The sequence below is a fragment of the Chrysochloris asiatica genome, unplaced genomic scaffold (genome assembly GCF_000296735.1).
Source record: "Chrysochloris asiatica unplaced genomic scaffold, ChrAsi1.0 scaffold00003, whole genome shotgun sequence".
In the NCBI taxonomy this organism is placed as follows: domain Eukaryota; kingdom Metazoa; phylum Chordata; class Mammalia; order Afrosoricida; family Chrysochloridae; genus Chrysochloris; species Chrysochloris asiatica.
Window position 1 is genome coordinate 21,868,705 of NW_006408521.1, and position 19,456 is coordinate 21,888,160.

Here is a 19,456-nt window from a genome sequence, read left to right on the forward strand (position 1 = left end):
AATTTGGTGTTCTAAAATATATTATATAAAAATGTTATTTATCTTGCTTTACTGATTGCTGTTTTTTGGAGTGTTTTTTTTTTTGGACCCTCCCCCTAAAAGTTCAATGTCCTGACCCCGGGGGAATATGTTAGGCCTTTGTTGTTTTACAAAGAACATTTATTTCTTTCATTTATTCCACAGATATTCAGTGAATGTCCATTGCATGAGGCACATTCTGGATACATAACTAAGCTCAACACAAATCCTGTCCTCTCTTTCTTCAAGACAGAGGCTCCTTCTGCCACCTCTTCACCCTGTGTGAAGCCAGAGGAGAGAAGATGCAGACAGGCTGGAGGAGACGCCCCATTTGAATTGTGGCCCTTTAGGATAATTGGCCTCAAAGTCAGTCTTCGGCTGCCAAACTGTCATTATGAAAGAGAATGCTACTTCCTAGTGACTGATTATTTGCATGTCATACAACGTCCCCTCTGCCCTCTCCACAGCCTCTTCCAGGCCTGCCCCTCACTCACTTCCTCTGGTGGCATTGCTGATGTTATATTTAGATTTGCGAATTCAGCACCTGAGGCTGTTTTCTGCTAGCTGGTAAGTCCCAGTGGAGCTGGCCCAGAATTTTGACAGTCCCAACTACAGCATGATAACTGAATAAGCTTCTTACAGTTGAATTCATACCCACCCCACCTCCAATTTCACTGAAGCCCAGAGACCTCATCATGTTTACCAAGATCACACAGTTTTGAAAACCCAGCTCCCAATTTAACCTATAATTAAAGACTCTTGTCGCTGTTGTGTGCCTTTAAGTCCATTGTGACTCATAGCAACCCTGCAGGGAAGAGGTGAACTGCCCCATAGAGTTTTCTAGGCTATTAGCCTATGGGAGCAGATCACCAGGTCTTTCTCCCACAGAATTGCTGGGAGCTTCGAACTGCTGACCTTTGGGTTTTTAACCACTGCACTACCAGGGCTCTTTGTAATTAAAGATGGTGAGAGAGACTTTAGGAATATCCTGGGCCAGTCTCCTCTTACTGCCAGGAAAAGCCGGCGTTCCAGGGAGATTCTGTGGTTGCCCCAGTGTTAAGTTACTGGGGAGCCCTCCCAGCTCTTTCTATCACATCCTGGTCTTCCCCTTTTCACACAGGGCTCAAATCTCCTGCTAGAGAATAAGCTTTTCTGTGGCAAGGACTGTGTTTTCCACTTTCCTGAGCCACAGCCAGAGCCATGTTTACAAGTCCAAGTCCAAGATGCCAGTGGTTTTCCGGGGAAATCAACAGGAACAAGAGCAATATCAGGGCCACATTTATTGAGCACTTATTGTATGCCAGGCATTTTGTGTTAACTTATCTAACCCTCACAAGTACCTTGTGAAGTAGGAAAAATAAAATAACATGGCTAAAAAAATACCCACTGCTATCAAATAAATTCTGACTCATAGATCTTTTGAGGTAGGTTCTATTATTGTCCCTATTTTTATAGATAAGAAAATTTGGCTCAGAGAGATTAAGCAATTTGCCCCAGATCCTGCAACTAGTAAATGTCAGAGCTAAGATTCAAAATTGGACAGTTCAAGTCCATCGCCTTGGTACCAGCTAACTTGCTATGATTTGGCTCCCTCACAGGTCAGGTGACAGGTTTCATCACAGGCTTCTTTGGGCACCTTCCTCTCTGTCACTGGAGATGACAGAGTCTTTATTAGGGACCCACTTGGACCCCCACACTGCCCTGCTACAAGTACCAAGGTCCAATTTATTGCTAGAGAGTATATGGATGCCTAGGAGAGAGAGCCTGTTTTATTTAGTCTTTGGAAAGGATGGGCAGAGAAGAGAGAAGAAGGCACAGATTGGAAGGAAGGGAAAAGGAAAGAAATGCGGTGGGAGGGGGCAAGGACTCTCTGAGGTGGAACACGCTTAGAAGTAGACAGCTAAACAGAGTAGCTGGAGGGGGCTCTGTGCACCATAAGCCCGTGCATCCTTTCCTGTCACCTCCAATGTGACACCTAATCCTGAAGTGAAAGGACTGTATCAACCTAACATGCATGCATTTAACACCAGAGTCATGTTTTATTAACTACCCCATCAACCTCATTAACTGTAGAAAGTAATTTGTAAGTTACTCCAGACAGTTCATACCCTACCATTTCTTTTTTAAACTCAAATTTGCCAATATTCTGTGCTAGTTTTCTGCAGATCTAAACCACAGATCTGGGACAATCAATTTTTGGGCAGACAGAAATTGGGCAGAGTTGGCCCAATAAGAGTGGGGATGATCCTACTATGACCATCAATTCTTTACAAAATCTGAGTATGATTCTTTAAAAAAGCTTGAGCTCATTGCTGCTGCCACTGTGCCAATCCTTCTCACAGGAGGGTCTCCCACTTTTTCACTGATCCTCCACTTTACCAAGTATGATGTCCTTCTCCAGGGACTGGCCCCTCTTGGTAATATGTCCAAAGTATGAGAGACAAGGTCTGGTCATCTTGACCTGTAAGGAGCATTCTGGTTGTACTTTTTCCAACACAGATTTGTTTGTTCTTCTGGCAGTCCATGGTACTTTTAAAATTCTTCTCCAACACCATAACGCAAATGCATCAATTCGTCTATGGTCTTCCTTATTCATTGTTCAACTTTCAAATGCATATGAGGCTATTGAAAATACCATGGCTTGGGTCAGGCACACCTTAGTCTTCAAACTGATGTCTTTGCTCTTGGGTACCCCCTTCAAGCCTGGAACTGAACTCACACCTGAGGCTCAACTTTCAGCCAAACAATAGACAGACCAATCTGTCCTCCTTTGAACAATCAAATTTCAAGATTAAAAGGGCAGCAGTTGCCCAGGGATAGAGCTTAGAAGGCAAGAAAGGTTAGGGAAGAAGGATGAATGGAAATGGTAAACACAGAGAGGAAATAGGAAGAGTACTATTACCCTGTGGGGATCGCAATCAATGTCAAAATACCAAATGAATTGTTGAAGGGAAAACCATTAATGTGAATGATTGTGTGGACAACCAATTTGCTTTGTAAACTTACACCCAAATCACAATGAAAAATTTTTTTTTAAATGAATAGGAAAAAAAATTTCTGGGGAAAATTGAGTCTTGGGTCTGTCTGCATGGTACAGTGCACTATTGTAATGTACTTGATTGGGCACCCATTTGTACAACTAAAGGAAAAATGTTTTTAGGAGAGAAAAGACAGATTTTGAGGAATGTGTTTTTTATGTACTGAAAAAGTTTACTCAGTTAACTTCATGTCATCTCATTGAATGCTGAGTTTTAAAGCACCACTTTTTAAAATTGTTTTTGGTAAAGGTATCATCACATACATTAATTCAACAATTTCTACCTGTAAAATTCAGTGACACTGATTACATTCCTCTAGTTGTGTTATTTTCTTGATCTCCTTTTACAAACTGTTTCACCATCGTGAAACTCACTAGCCTTTAGGCTTCTCATCTAACTTTTTAAAGTTGCTGTCACCAATATGACCTCACGTAGATAATTCTTTAAAAGGACACAATGCTTAAGACAGTGATTCTTTTCTAATTAAGCTAAACAATTTTTGGTTCAAAGATAACTTCAGGGGATAGTTTCAGTTTAAGATTGAAGGTTAAGAGATTCCATTGCCTTTGTTGTGGAAGGAACTCAGTGAGTCTGCCTACTCTGCCATCTTGCCCCAGAAGCCCCAGATTATTTGAGTTTTGAGACATTTCCAAAAAATAGCTTTTGCTTTGATCTTGGTAAGAGGTTGTCCTCAGTGTCCATCCTGGGACACTGCCTTAGCCATCTGGAAGCTTCTCTAATGTCACAATTTGGCACACAGGAAAGCCCAGGAGGAAAGTTTGGGAATAGGACATTCATTAAGGGCATCATGAGTTGGAGCTGATTTATGATAATTAACAATTACAAGATGAAGTCCCTTGTTATTGTTCCTAGGTACCTTAAGTAGGTTCCAACTCACAGTGATCCTATGCACAATAGAATGAAACACTGCCTGGTCCTATGCCATTCTTTCTCATAACTGTTGTTATGCTTGATCCATTGGACGGTCTTCCTCTTTCTTTACTATACTTTGCTTTGTCAAGCATAACGTTCTTTTCCAGGGACTGGTCCCTCCTGATAATTTGCCCCTGTTGATGTTGTTACATGCTGTCAAGTCAGTTCTGACTCGTAGTGACCTTGTATGGAGTTTCCGAGGAGCAGCTGGTGGGTTTGAGCTGTGGACCTTGTGGTTAGCCTAGGATGTGGGAATGGTGAACGGCCTTAACTGCTAACTGAAATGTTGGTGATTTGAGTCCATTCAGAGACACCTAAGAAGAGAAGCAGGCTTCCAAAACCTGAGCAATAAAATACCCTCGGAAGCACAATTATACTGATACTCAGGGTGTCACCATGAGTTAGAACTGACTTGATGGCAACTGATTTGCTATATGATATATAACATTAGTATATATTATTGATATTTGCAGACAAGAATTCACACCCAAGTCTGCCTGGTTCCAAAGTCCATATTCTTTCCAGGACAGTAAACACACCTTTCAGAGGTACCTCTTAAACAATACCACATTGCTGCCGTATGCTAAACCTTTGTGTAGAATAAGTTTTGCTTTTGATAATTACACCTCACTAGCAGGTGACAGGAACTACCGTGGGAACATTCCTTGAAAAATATATAGGAGAATGATGCCAAACATGGCTTGAGTCAGCGTGAAATCCAAGTTTGGACTTGAAAACAATGTAATGGGCTGGAATACTGATGGTACAAATTCTGTAGGATTTCGCTGAGGTGTCTGACTAGGAACTAGGCTGCCTTTTACTTAAAAAGAAATATCTAGGAAAAGTATAGGAAACAAAATTAACTGGAATGCTTAAAAACAAATAAATACAAATCAAACCCACTGTTGTAGAGTTGGTTTTTATTTATAGTGACCCTTTAGGACAGGGTAGAACTGTCCCATAGGGTTTCCCAGGCTGCAGACTGCCACATATTTCTCCCACAGAGCAATTAATGGGTTCACACTAGTGACTGTTTGGTTAGCAGCTAACTGCTCTAACTATGCACCACAGGGCTTACTTAAGAACATTATGTTGTTATTAAGTGCCATTGAGTTTGTTCTGGCTCACAGTGATCATGTATAGGGTTTCTGAGGCTTTAAATCTTTGTGAAATCTAAGTAGAAAGCCTCATCCTTCTCTTGCAGAGCAGCTGGTGGGCTCAAACCGCTGACAGTGTAGTTCAAAGTCCAGTGCACCTCCCTTGTAACATTACGTTGTTATATTAAGTGCTGTTGAGTCGGTTCTGTTTCCTAGCGACCCTGTATAGGATTCACAAGGAGCAGCTGGTGAGCTTGAACTGCAGACTTTGCGGTTCAACCCGACCTTTCTGTCTAACCCACAGTGCCACACCAGGAACATTGTGATAGTGGTATGTGTCACAAAGTCGGTTCCAATTCATAATGATCCTGCATAGGTTTTCCGCGGCTGTAAATCTTTATGGGAGCAGAAAGCCTCATCTCTCTCCTGCGGGACCACTGGTAGTTTTAAACTGCTGACCGTGAGATTAGCAGCCCGACTCGTTAACCACTACGCTACAAGAGCTCCTTAGGACATTATGTTGTTGTTGTAAAGTGTTGGCCAGTAAATAACACAGATACACTTGGAGGTCTAACTCTAGACTGGGCTTTGTTGGTGACTTAATCTCTCTGGCCTCAGCTTTCTTGTTTGAAAAATAAATAAATTGGAGAGGATGACCTCTAAGGTCCTTAAGGTGAATTTCTATGACAAGGGTTGTTGTTGCTGTTGTTAAGTGCCGTGAGTTGATTCCGACCCATAGCGACCCTGTACAGGGTTTCCAAAGAGCAGCTGGTGAGCTTGAACCACCGACCTTGCAGTTCAAATGACTTTGCAGTCTGACACATTAGCCCACAGTGCCAAGTCATCACATTGTTGTTGTTGTTATTGTTAAGAGCTGTCTAATCCGTTCCGACCCATAGCAACCCTGTAAAGGGTTTCTGAGAAGTGACTGGTGAGCTTGAACTGCTGATCTGTGGTTCAAACAGAACTTGCAGTCCAGTGCATTAACCCACAGCATCACACCAGGACTCCAGTAGCCATCATATTGTTGTTGTTGTTGTTGTTATGTGCAGTGGAGTCGGTTCCGACTCATAGTGACCCTGTACAGGGTTTCCGAGACTGTAAATCTTTATGGAGCAGAAAGCCTCATCTTTCTCCCGTGGAACAGCTGGTAGTTTCGAACTGCTGACCTTGCGGCTCACAGCCCGATTCGTAACCACTACGCTACCAGAGCTCCTTTGTAAGAATCAATAGCCATCATATTAGGAGTGAATTAATTAAATGTTTGACCAAATATAGCAGGTTAATTTTTAAGTATGGCTCAGGAATGATATTGTAAATTTTAGCAGAGAAAAAGTTCCCCATCCCTGTTCTATGATGTGGTGGCACTTCTCCATTCATGCTCCTTGTCCTTACAGATTGCAGGGGAAGTGGGCATGGCAGGGACTGCTATGGAGTGTGTAGCCATAACCAGCTATGTGATTTCCAGGGCCCAGTGTAAAATGAAAATGCAAGGCCCCTTATTAAAGAATTATTAAGACATTCAAGAAGGTAACAGCAGGGCATTGACCCAACCACAGAGTCCTTCTGAATTTGGGTTCCTGTGCAGTTGCACGGGCTCTGTGGCCTCTGTTGGTGTTCCCTACATTGTGGGAGGGACACACTCTGGAGTAGGTGTGAGGCCCCCAGTTAGCCTGCGGGGAGGCAGGGACTTCCCTGGGTAAATGATTCTTCCTCAGGAAAGTGGTCAGTAGAAAAGTGTGGCTCAGTCGGTAAGCATAACATGTTCCTCACTTTGCTTTCAAAATAAGCATTAAAAATATCTGTGCTAGACTGAAGGGAAATGGTCTTTTGTGGGGTGTCTAGGAGTCTTGGTGTGGCACTGTAAATTAAACACTTGTCTACAAGGTCGGCAGGTCAAACTCACCAGCCACTCCTTGGAAACCGTATACAGGGTGACTATGATTCAGAACCGACTCGATAGCACTTAACAACAAGACTATACAGTCTGTGGGATAAGAACTGAAATGTTAACCACAAGGCCAGGGTTCAAACCAACCAGTTGTTCCTCAGAAATCCTATACAGGGTCTCTATGGGTTTGAACCAACTGAATGGCATTTAACAGTAACAACAATGATGGCAGACTATAGTGCTGTCAAAGGAAACTGAAAACTAAGCCTAGATAAAAGCCCCTTTCTGGAGAGGTGAAAGCAAGACAGGAAGGAGGAGCAGGGCCTTGTGGGAGGAGCTCCTTGGGAAGCAGACAGCCCTCAGTTGTCAAACTAGGGAAGAGGCAGGAGAAGGAAGACAAACTTGCTTCCTTTTTAAATGGAGAACTGGGGAGGGGCAATAAAGGAGCCAATGAGGAGGCTCATCTTCTAGCTGTGAGGTATAATGCAGGGAGTGTTTCCACAGCAGGCCAGCCAATTCCCGAGACCCAACCTCAATGCCCAGCACTCTGCTTGCCCTGAAGACAGTACTGGTACCTTGACACAGCAGCCAGGGTCACACTTTGGGGTTCACCCTTCCCTTGATCTAGAGGCAAGGACTTGGAAGGGGTCTGAGATTCTACCTAATCAGCAGGTGGGGTCCATTTCTGAAATAAGAGGCATACCATCTGCTTACAGTCTAATTATGTGCCCTGAAGGCCTAGGAAACCAAGCAAGAACCTGGAATAGGAAAGTTAAGGTTATCGCTCAGTGCTGAAACACAAACACCCAATACTACAAGTAGAAGTAAGGTGGTCTTAAAGAAGTAATGTCCACCAAGTAATATTTAAGGGGTGGGGGAGCCTGATAAACTAATCACAGATCCAGGGACACAGCGTGACTGGCAGAGTCTCTTACTGCTCTTCTAGAAATGGGTCTTGGTTAAGTAGTCTCAAAAGCTTTTCCTTGCAAGACTATATCTATAGTTCACAAAAGCACTGTAGCCGCTTTATTTCAGAGGCAGGATCTCGGATCACCCACATTAAGCATCTGACATTACGACCGTCAGCAGCCCCAAACCAGCCTGGCTCCCTCAAAAACACCTCCTTTCCTAATATCCATAAGAGCATCAGGCTAACAGTTTCCTGAGATCTGAATCAAATCAGTATAATCTAGAGTCGTCTCATGGGGGGGATATAGGATTGTCTCACAATGGACTAGGAACAGATCATTTTTTAAAAGGTCGCATTTCCAAAGCCCACCACTGGCAACTGAGAGATCCAGTAAGAGGTGACACCTGAGGCAGAGACTAGCTCCACGAATGGAGACGTAGTTCCCAATTTGTGGCTCACAGACACTGCGCAGAATCTTCATCTATGAATTCAATGGTGGCTAAAAAGAGCTCATTGGCTCCCTTCCCTTCTTTCCTTGGTCTTTCACCTAAGTATCTTTGGGTAAATTTCAACCCCATGTATCTTCAGAGAGACAGGCTGCTCCCAGATAAACATAGTATGTCTACTTTGGTCACTGGATTTCTTAATAGCTGTATATCACCTTTCTCCCACAGGGTTCCCACTCAAAGCTCTCCTAGTCTACAGGAAGTAGCAGCAGAGACTATTGCTGGGAAACTTAAATCTGAAAATCTTTGTCTCCCCAGGAGAGAACAATGCTTATCTTAATGTGCATGTATTCATGGAATCTGGTTTTTGTTACACACACACACAAACACACACACATATACAGAAATCCAAAATAATCTTAATTGGAATGTAGGCTCAGGACCTCTAGCTCTTCCCTTTGATAACTCCTCACCCAAACTGTCACGGACAGAGGAAAATTGGGTAATATGTAGAAGCATCACAAAGCCAAGACTTTGCAGGGTGTGGTGGGTGAGTGGGCATGAGTGTTGGTGTCTGGAGTTGTGAGTCAGAGCTAGAATTGAGAATGATACCATGGACTGAAACAGGGAGGACCAGAGGGAAAGGTAGTGAAGGGAAGGTGAGTTTCCTTCTGAAGAACTGAACTAGACAAGTCAAGTAAATACCAATAGAAGATTCTCAGACCTGAGAAGAGGAATCATGTCCCTGAATCTATCAAATAGATCCTGGTTTAGCAGAGAGATACAGACAGGGCACAACCATTTCGTTAGCCACTTAGATGAAGGCAGAGAAAGAGTCCTGTCAATAGTCCACACAAAACTATGTCACAGGTGACAGAATCAATAGGCGAAAATAGCCAAAATGACTAGAAAGAAGAACCGAAACTAACATACAATTTATCAGGGATCCATGTAAAGTCCTATATTTATGTTCAGTAAATATATTGCACAACTGTACCATTGAGTCATTTCCAAATTATAGCCAGCCTGTATAGATAGGGTTTCCGAGGAGCGGCTGGTGAGTTTGAACCGCCAGTCTTGCAGCTTAAACCAACCTTGTGGTCTAGCACTTATCCTATAGCGCCACATCAGAACTCTAATGATATTAATAACTACCATTTATTTTTCTGATAATTTCTCTCTCTCTCTCTCTCTCTATATATATATATATATATATATGCCAGACTTACTATACACCAATTGTTTGACTAAATAATTTATTTAGTCCTGACAACATTATTAACTTTATTCCAGTAAAAATAAAATGGCACCAAAGAGGTTACAGAAACTTGCCTAAAGTCACACTATTAGTCAGCAGCAGAGGCATTTTATCTGGCTGAAAAATGCAATGGTCATTAAACAATAAACTAAGGATTGGAGAGAACTGAACTGACCACACTTGTATCAGAGACCTGGAGGGGTTTGTCTTTCCATTCATAAAAGTAAATGGGTCTTGTAAAAGTAATGTTCTTCCATGTGAACTATTCACAATAAAACATTAAAAAAAAAAAAAAAAAAAAGGTAAATGGGTCTGTGTCTGAATGCTAAAAGGAACCTACACAAGTACAAATGAGGAGTCAGTTGAAAGGCCATTAAAGATATGAGAATATACACAATGTGACTGAGATCTTGTGAATCTTGAAGTGTTTCCCTAGAAGAGTGAACTTTTTATGATCATAGGAATGTTTAGAGTCAAGGCCGGAAAACCCAGGTCTCAGTTGGGTTTCTGTGAACATTACCTTTTAAAATCAAGGGGAAACCATGCCAAAGAGTCAACTAAAAGGTTCTGAGAGTTTATGAACTCTATAACACAGGATCCTACTCCATTTAGTGCCTCAATAGGAGAAAATAAAATACTGTCTCCATGCTTCTCTGGTACAACTTAGCCATCTTGCCTGTCTCAATTTTTCCCTAGTGGAAACTCTGAAGACAAGTACCCATTCCCAACTCAGCTGGTCCATCTTTTCTCTCTCTCTTTCAATTTTGGGAGTGCTTGGTTCCTTACAATCCTGTGTGCCCCTCTTTCCTTGTTGATTTTACTTTCTCTCCCTTATTGGTTACTCCTTCTGCTTCTGTTTCTTTTTAGCCTTGGGAAGATATCCCAGGGTTCAATGTCTTCCTTACTAACTTTCATGACAGACACTCACAGTTTCTCTATTTTTGTGATTAAGCATTTGAGCAAGTTCTCATTAAGCTTTGATAAGCCCAGGACTATGAACACAGCAGCTCTTTTCTGCCTGGTGCCAAATAATTTCTGTTAGATAACTTTCTGAATTGGTGTGAACCAGTTAGAGCAAAGACTACAAATCTCAAGGGTCAAGCATTTTGTCTGTCTATTCTTCACCATTCCATTTAACTACAGAAAAGATTTAAGAGAACGCTTCCAGCCCATGTTTACATTTCTTTTCCTTTGGAAAGTTCCACGTCAGCAGTGCCCAATTTACCAAAACAGGCCAACTCTGTAAAGGCAAGTGAGTAACCAAATGGAAATAAAAAAAAAGTTACTTCTGTCTGAGCAGATGAATATAGTATATGATTATTCACAATGTAATTTTGGTTTTCTACTCTATAATTTCTGGTTGTACATTGCTTAGCAGGTACTCTGCTGTACTTTGTCCCAAAGGGAGGAACCATAAAATAATTTAGGTTCTATTGTTTTTATTTATTTAAATGTCCATCTTGATTTTACAAGAGGTTTATGAAAAATATCTGAAAAAAAAAAAAAAAAAGATCTTTTTGAACCCTCTTGTTCATTTGAGAGAGACCCTGATACCCTTATTTGACAATTCTTTCATCTTTCTTCCCTTTGCTGTGTCCTGAGTTCAGGTCTACAATCATAGATGCCTGGATTGCTTACCTTCTCCCCTTCCTTAGACCTACTGACAAGACATTTCTGAAGAGTGTGGATATGCCTCCAGTGCTGTATGGTTGAAGCCCTAACTGCCTTTTGGGATCTGATCTCATCCTACATGCCCAACTTACTAGACCCTTCGGTCCTACATGACCTACTCAGTTGCTTCCGTTGGGTCAGAAAACTCTCCTCCTCATCCCAGAAGTGGACCATACTCACGTGTAGCTCTGAGCCTCAGCTTTTGCTACTGCCTCCTTCACACACATAGTAGTTTTCCTTCAACTCTCCAGTTACTTTTATCTTACGGCCTTCCTCCTAAAGCTTACCACTTGAAGCATCTTCTCCATGACACATTCTCTAACTACTCCAATTCTACTCCCATTGAGTCACTTACTGTCTGCTATGTGTTATCTGCTGCCTTCCCCCATGAAAGTATAGCAATTTGAGTGCAAGAAAGGGCCCAACTGAGGTGTCTTCTCGCTCAGTACTTAGTGCCGACCACACTGCTCGCATTTAGCAACAAGCTGGTACAGTCATTGCCCACCAATTCCAGATCAAAAGTTCATCATTTTAAGCTACCATTTATCAAGCAGCTATTGGGCATTAAAATCCTTATTCTAATTGTGAAGGAATTTTTTAAACCAGTTTTCAGATTATTTTTCTTCAATTTTGTCCTGAAATTCAAATTCTTTACGTCCTTGCTATTTGTGATCATTTATCTGCCACCTGTGTCATATCACTCCGTGGAAAATTGAAATTCCAATGATAGTTTGGAATATAAACCACTCATCGAACATTAAGAACTCTAATCTCCAAAAGCCATGACATTGTTATAATGAAACCAAAAGACTTTCTAAATTAAAGTGTAGAAAGTCATCTTTTACATAACTGACAGGAATTTCTTGACTCTTGCTCCTTGCCCCATTTCTATTGATTCCTTTTAAGTACCTACTTATAGATTTTTATAACAGTGGCATAGAAATGCTGGAAAAATCGATCTACTCACCCAAAGATACTTATGATACACACCCACAGAATAAATGAGACAATAAAGCTATGATGGATACAAATGATTAACATTGCTCTTAAAATTAAATAGTAATTCACAATGAAATAGTTGAGGATTCAGTTTAGAAAAACCTTTCTTTAAAAAAGTTTATTGCATTAAAAACTCTGAAAGCGTGGCAGAATTTAAATTCCTTAGCTTTTCTTTTTCATTGCCTTTCCACACCTCTGTACTTTAATCTGTCATTGGGAAAAGCCAGCTAGAGCAAGCCCATTTGCTACTACACACTTCTCTAAAAACTCAATCTACTTCCCTGAGGTAGTTCCCACCCACTGCCTTAGAGTTAGCAAAGTATTCCAGGATTTCAGTATTTCTGAGATACAGTAAGAATATTTTTAAAGTAAAAGGAAAAATAGGAGAAGTATTGGTTAGGGAAAATCTTACCTCAACTTCTGACTGGCTGGTACAGTTATTTTATTAAGCTTGTCCATTCTTTTTGGTAATTGTAAACAGTAGGAATAATCGTCCAGTGATATCGTCAGCAGTTCCTGGCCCTCCTCGGGAGTAGCATGGTAAGCGTTGAGTCTCAAGGGTGCCCCGTCTGTTGAATCTGATTTCTGAGAGTGAGCACTGGCTACTGGCAGACACTACAGCACTAGGGTGAGGTAAAACTTGCTGGAGCACATAGCAAGTTTCATGTTTCTACATAATCATGTGATCTGCGTAGCCAGCCAGCTTGACTGATTATACCACGTTGTGTAAACTTTAATAGAGAAACCTATTGGGCATGCAGATTTCTTTCCAGCTGCTTTCTTTTATAACCAGAGCAGGACAAGCTTCTGGCTGGTCATTACTTCCTGTTTGTCCTGTATACATTTAGTCCCTGCTTTCAGTAAGTGTCATGACGTACTGTCACCAGCAGCTTCCTGGCCTCAAGGAAAAGCAGGATAATCCGTTCCATCTTGATGTCTCTTTGGGGCTTTCTTCATTTGCTTAAAGTCATGATAAGCTTTTTCTGCTTTTAAAAATGAATACTGCTTCTTCCGTCTTTCTTCATCCCCACAAAGATTATTTTGAATAAATACTGGGATGGTCTCTCCTTTTCTGGAGACCTAGCTAACATGGGATGAAAATTCTCTTTTAGGGATAGAGACAGGTGATCTGGGAAGGAGAGATGACCTCTATCATAAGAACTGTGGTCTCCTTACTGGGCTTGTGGAGTCTGGAGTTACCATACTGGTAGCTAGATGCTGTCAAGTGAAACCTGGGTATACCCAAAAGTCAATCAAGAACAAATCTCACAATCTCCCATCAATGTAATTCTAACAGCCGGCCATTCTGAAGTTCCTCTAAAAGTAGAGTGTCACTTTCCTTCCTGTCTTTGTCCCCTCCTACATAACCATACCCAAGTGGCATGTCAGATCTGAGATCAGTAATGGGTATGCAAAGCCCAGGCAAGAGGGACAGGTAAGGAGCTGGGAGAAAGCAACCATACCTGGATGTGGCCAAACCCATCCAGAGAGATCTACTTCCTTTCTGAAACATTTTATAGTTTCTTCAGCCTATTATGAGTACACTAAATAGCAGCAATAATTACTAATAATGATTGTTAGTCCATCATTTAGAGAACAGAAGGCAGCCTAGGACTAGGGAGGACACAGTGAGAGGGACTAACCCTTCTCTTCCTAGACACACTTTCCATGTAGCCAGCAGGACTGCCCTGCTCACCTACAAGAGGTCAAGTGCACGGTTCTCACATTTATTAAGGTGACTGGCCATCTCTTGGGTCTGAAAAATATGCAGAAGGGACAAAGTAGAGTTGCCTCTCCTGTTGCAGACCCAAGGTCTGTACGTTAGTTGGGGGAAGAGGAGGAAGAGACAAAAGAAAAGGAGAAAGAAAAAGAGGTTGGGGTAGGGTGGAGAAGGAGGTGGCGGTGGCAGAAGTGAAAACAGTAGATGCATTTCTTCTTGCAGGACCTCTTCTTTGAACAAACAGAGGTTCTGTTTTTCTCCAGATAAATCTTGATTATTCCCATTCATGCCTTGTCTCCTAATTTCTGGTTTAGCCAGATGTTTTAGGAGCAGAATCCTCAGACCTTTAAAGGGTGGAGCTAGGCCACCAAACTGGCCAGGTTAGTAACAGAGCAGATGATCTTTCAGGAAGAAAATTCAACAGCTTGCTTCTTCCAGTAATTTATTTACCCCAAAGAAGCATCTTAATTTTCTTGCAATATATCATGAAGGAGCTCTAAAACACTTCCCAGGTTCCTAATTGAACGGATCCAGAAGACCAGGATGTTAAGTATGTACAATTCATCAAAGATCAAGAAAATCAAATTTCACTGAACGGGATGATAACAACTAGCTCGTTCCTTCTAAATTACTGTAAAGTGCACCCCATCAGTTCCTTGACTCTTCTTTCAACCAGTCACTCTGCTCAGCACCTGGTCTGGTAACTTATTTCCCCAGAGAAAAAGACCAGGGGTATAAGTTACACTTCTGCTTTTTCTTTTTACAGCAACTTGTCTTTCTTCTTTTTCAGTCTGACACGATAAAAACGAGAGTCTGCTCTTTCAGACTGGACATTTTGCCCCACGTGGTATGCAGCATGACCACCATAATGTTCCAGACCTGCCATGCCTGCTCTCTCTGCAGCTGTAACCGGATTACTATGATGGTTGAGGCAAGGATGGAAATTTACAACAACAAGTTTTAATTGATGACTTGTAAAGGGAATGAGACCACATAATATGGTTTCCACAGCACATGGAGACCAGCACACCATGTTAAATGTTCAGGATCCATCTACACAGCACAGTGAATGTGGACATTTGTAATGAAAAGATAGGGAAAATGTATAATCTCAACTTTAAAGAGAATATGGAACTCCTACACACTGTTGATAGAAAGAGCTCTAGTGGCACTGTGCTTAAGCAGTTGGCTGCTAACCAAAACCAGTTCGAACTCATCAGTCACTAAGTAGGGGAAAGATGTGGCTGTCTGCTTCCCTGAATCATATTGCATTGGACACTCTCTGGAGCAGATCTATCCTGTCCTGTAGGGTCACTGTGAGTCAGAATCGACTCACCGGCAGCAGGTCTGATTGGGGTTTTATACGCTGCTGATGAAAGTACACAGAGCTTACACATTTTATAGATGTAATCATTTTTGGAGACAGTGTGTGTTTTCTAATAAAGTTGGTCATGTCCATTCCCATGTCACAATCATCCATTCCTAAGTATACACCAAGGTCAAGTACAAAAGTGTTCATGGAAAGAGTGTGTAGAATAGCAAAACAAACAAATAAATAAATAGTAAAAAACAAACAAACAAATATGGAAATAACCAAGTAGTCTTTCAGTAAGAGAATGGATACATTAATTGTGGCATATTCATGAAATAGGATTCCTGGTGTGGCTCTGTAGGATACCCACTGGACTGCGAACCACAAGGTTGGCAGTTCAAACCTACCAGCTGCTCCTTGGAAATCCTATACAGGGTCACTATGAGTCAGAACCAACTTGATGGCACTTAACAACAACAACATTCATGCAATGGAGTACTAAACAACAATGATAAAATGAATGGACTACACTTAGACCCACCAGTATGGATTAAGTTAAAAAACAATATGGCAAGACACAGAAGACACTACAGAATGATCCCATTCATAATGAGATTAAAGACCTGTGAAGCTAAATAATATATTATTTAGGGAATACATAAAAATTTGGTAAAACCAAGGAAGGAAATGAAAAATATAAAAGCTCAGGTGGATGATAACCAAGGAACAGAGTTGGAGTGAAGGTGTACACAGGATTTCAGTGGATGGTAACCAAGGAACAGAGTTGGGGTGAAGATGTACACAGGATTTCAAAGTTGATGGTGGTGTATTATTTTTTGAGTAGTGAGCATATAGATGATCACTTTATTATTATTTATATCTTATACATATTGTTGTTAAGTGACATTAAGTTAGTCCCAACTCATAGTGACCCTGTATAGGATTTCCGAAGAGCAGTTGGTGGGTTTGAACTGCCCACCTTGTGGTTTGCAGTCCAGTGCTGATCCTACAGTGCCACATCAGGATTATTAAATAAGAGAAACTCTAATGTGGCTTTATAAGGCAAAGCTAAGACAGTCTGCTTCCATCTGAGTTAAATCTGTAAGATGACAAGACCTGAGAATGAGGAGAAAGAATATACTAGAGCTTAGTGATGAGACCCATCTAGCCTTGGCTCCTCTTGGGCTTTTTTCTCTTATACTTATGGGATGACAACAACATGTTTATTGAATGGCATCCATGTGCTTGTAGTATGACTACTATTGAGGAAACTAATGCTTAGAGAAATTATGTAACTGGACCAAAGCTGTATCACTAACCAGTGTAAAGAGCTGGGATTCAAACCCAAGTCTATTTCTGTAACTAAGCTGCTGATCTCAGAGCTGTACCATCACTAAGGAGATCTTGTGATTCATCTAGGGGCACAGGACCCTGCCCTGGTATCCAGACACCAAATAGCCATGACCTTGAACAATTCAGTTAGGCTCTCTGGCCTCAATCCTCACCTACATGGTAAAGCAGATGGAATTCAAGGAGGCTCAGGTCCCTTCTGACTTGGAATTGGGACACTGGCCAATGGACACACATTAGTACCAATGGGCACAGTCTCAGAATTATGCAGATTTCCTTCACCTTTGGGCAGGGGTCCTGCTTTAAAGTTTCCAGAAAAGAACCTCTGGTTCTTCATTCTAGATTGCTTACCAAGTGGGGGAAGGACTAAGAGTCTGTAGAAGTGGCCCAAGGCTTCACCAGAGCCTGTGCTGAGGAACACAGTTTCAGTGAATTCTTGCTCTGGGAGACCAGCCACATTTTCCTCTCTCTACTCTGTTGCCTGATGACTCTTCTTCCAGGGCCAGTTTAGACAAGCTGCCAGAGGAACTAGGCAAGGTGTGGCATTCTACTCGATGCAGAACCATACCCCCCGCCATGATGCCCAGCCTCACAATAACTCTATGAAGTGGGTATTGTTACTATTCCCACTTTATGATATGAAACTGAACCACAGAAAGGTGATATGACTTATCCAAGGACACCTTGTCTTTCTGACCCTCATAAACATTGTTCTTGCTCTTTGATTTTCTCCTTTTCTTTCTTTCACTTTATCCCTTCCTTCCCATCTTCTTTCCTTTTTTTGTGTGCTACTGGTGGTTTCTATAGCAACAACAAAAGCAGACACTTGCAGACCAAAGTAGTAGCAACCTCCAGTATGTAAGGCTTTCTCAGTCAGAACTGGTTAAGAGTGCAGATGGAATATGGGAGGAATCTAAGGAGTTATGATGTACTAGTGGAGAAAAACAACAGAAGACACCAGGGAAAAGGCAAAGAGAGTAAAGGAAATGCAGCAGATGCTGATGGCAGTTTGTCTGTCCTCCTCCTTTTTGGGGAGGAGGGCAGACATGGAAAAAGAATGAAGAGAACATCTGTGGTTTGAACCGAGGGGCAAGATCTTTTTGAGCTTAGGCTTCACTTTCTGTGAGATAAATGAGTTCCCTATTTTATCTGTTAGCAAACGCATCATTCTGTAGATCAAATTGACCTAGAACGAGGCACCTGCATTATCAGGAGAAAAGTTGAGGTAAAAACAGTCTTCATTCATTGTATCAGTCCAAGCTCTATTGACCAAGAATACTACAATAGCCTATTGTTGGGATGGAGTCCAGGTGCGGCGCTGTGGGTTAGTGTGCTGAACTGCAAAGTCATTTGAACTGCAAGGTCAGCGGTTCAAGCTCACCAGCCGCTTCTCGGAAATCCTATACAGGGTCACTATGGGTCGGAACTGACTCAATGACATTTAACAACAACAACAACATTTTGGGGATGGATAAGTCCCAGTCTGTGTCTCATCTTCACCTCCTCCCTTAGCTTCAGTCCTCTTAGTCAATCTGCTGACAAGATTCCCCTTTGAACTATTTCTACCTTCACCCTCTTCTCACCCCAGCCTAGGCCCTCTGGACCACTGTTCAGTTTCTTGTTACTTCTCTGTGGCTAGATCTGCCCTCATTCCCACCCCCCTGTTCCTTCTTTAGTGCGTTTTCTTTCTTCTAAGACCATGTATGACTATCACTGGTGATTCTCTGTGACTGAGTCTCACCTTGTTGTTGTTGTTGTTAAGTGCCATTGATCAGTTTGACCCATGTATAAGGTTTCCAAATATTAGTTGGTGGGTTTTAACAGCCACCTTTGTGGTTAGGCGTCCAGTGCTTATCCTACAGTGCCACACCAGGACTCCAGAGTCTCACCTAGAATGTCCATTTTGTTCTTCACTAATGTCCAGCATATAGTCATCCTTTGATCAGACTGTTTCTCAAACAAGATCATCAGTCACAAGACCCAGTCACAAGTCAGAAACAGCCATCAACAGTGGTAGGCAGACACACATGGGGTCCCGGGCAATCATGAGATCAGCTCCTCCCTATCAGTCAGGTCCATGATGAAGCCAGAAAGCATGTAGGGTAGCAAGACAGAGATGTCTGTCCAAGCGATGGACATGTCCAAGAAGACATGGAGACACTTGCAGAGACCCTCAGCAGCAGATGCTGTGGCTGTAAGCATTAATTTCTACTACCTTTTATCTAGGTAAGCTCTGACAAGTCTTCTGAGCCTCTTCCTACCCAAGAAGTCCACCGAATTCAGAGTCCCCAAACCAAAGCAGACTTGAGTAAATAGAGAGATGCTTCATATATTTGGCTCAGATGACTGAATATCATAAAGATGTCCACTATTCCCAATTTAAAATAGAAGTGCAATGTGATACCAGTAAAAATAGTAACAGGGTCCATTGCCTTTAAGCTAGATAAGCTGATTTTTTAATTCCATAAAAAAATAGACTAAAAATAGTTTAAAAAAATCCTGAAAAAGAGGATCAACGGAGTGAGAAGGGGACTAGATATTAAAGCATATTATGAAGCTTCTAGAATTAAAAAGTGTGATATTGTTGGGTGAGCAGTCCAACAGCCTGATGGAACTAAAGAGGAAGCACAGATAGAGATTGCAGTACATAAGGAAGTTAGGTACATGAAGAATGAGGAGCCTTTAATGCAGAAAAGATGGACTTTTCAATATAAGACAAGTGTAAAACAATTGGAATAAAGGTAAAACTTAGATTTATGCCTCAAACCAGTTACCAGAAAAAAACTCCAATGAATCAGAGCTCTAAACGTAAA

At 41.7% G+C, this 19,456-nt stretch overlaps 1 protein-coding gene across 1 annotated transcript in view; it reads right to left on the minus strand.

The window, feature by feature from the left end:
* Window positions 1-12,801, minus strand: part of BLNK (B-cell linker) — a 91,278-nt gene extending 78,477 nt beyond the window's left edge. The window contains exon 1 of the mRNA XM_006831187.1: window positions 12,674-12,801. Coding sequence (XP_006831250.1) covers window positions 12,674-12,720 — 47 coding nt within the window. The 5' untranslated portion in view covers window positions 12,721-12,801. The remainder of the gene's footprint in view (window positions 1-12,673) is intronic.
* Window positions 12,802-19,456: the final 6,655 nt, after the last annotated feature.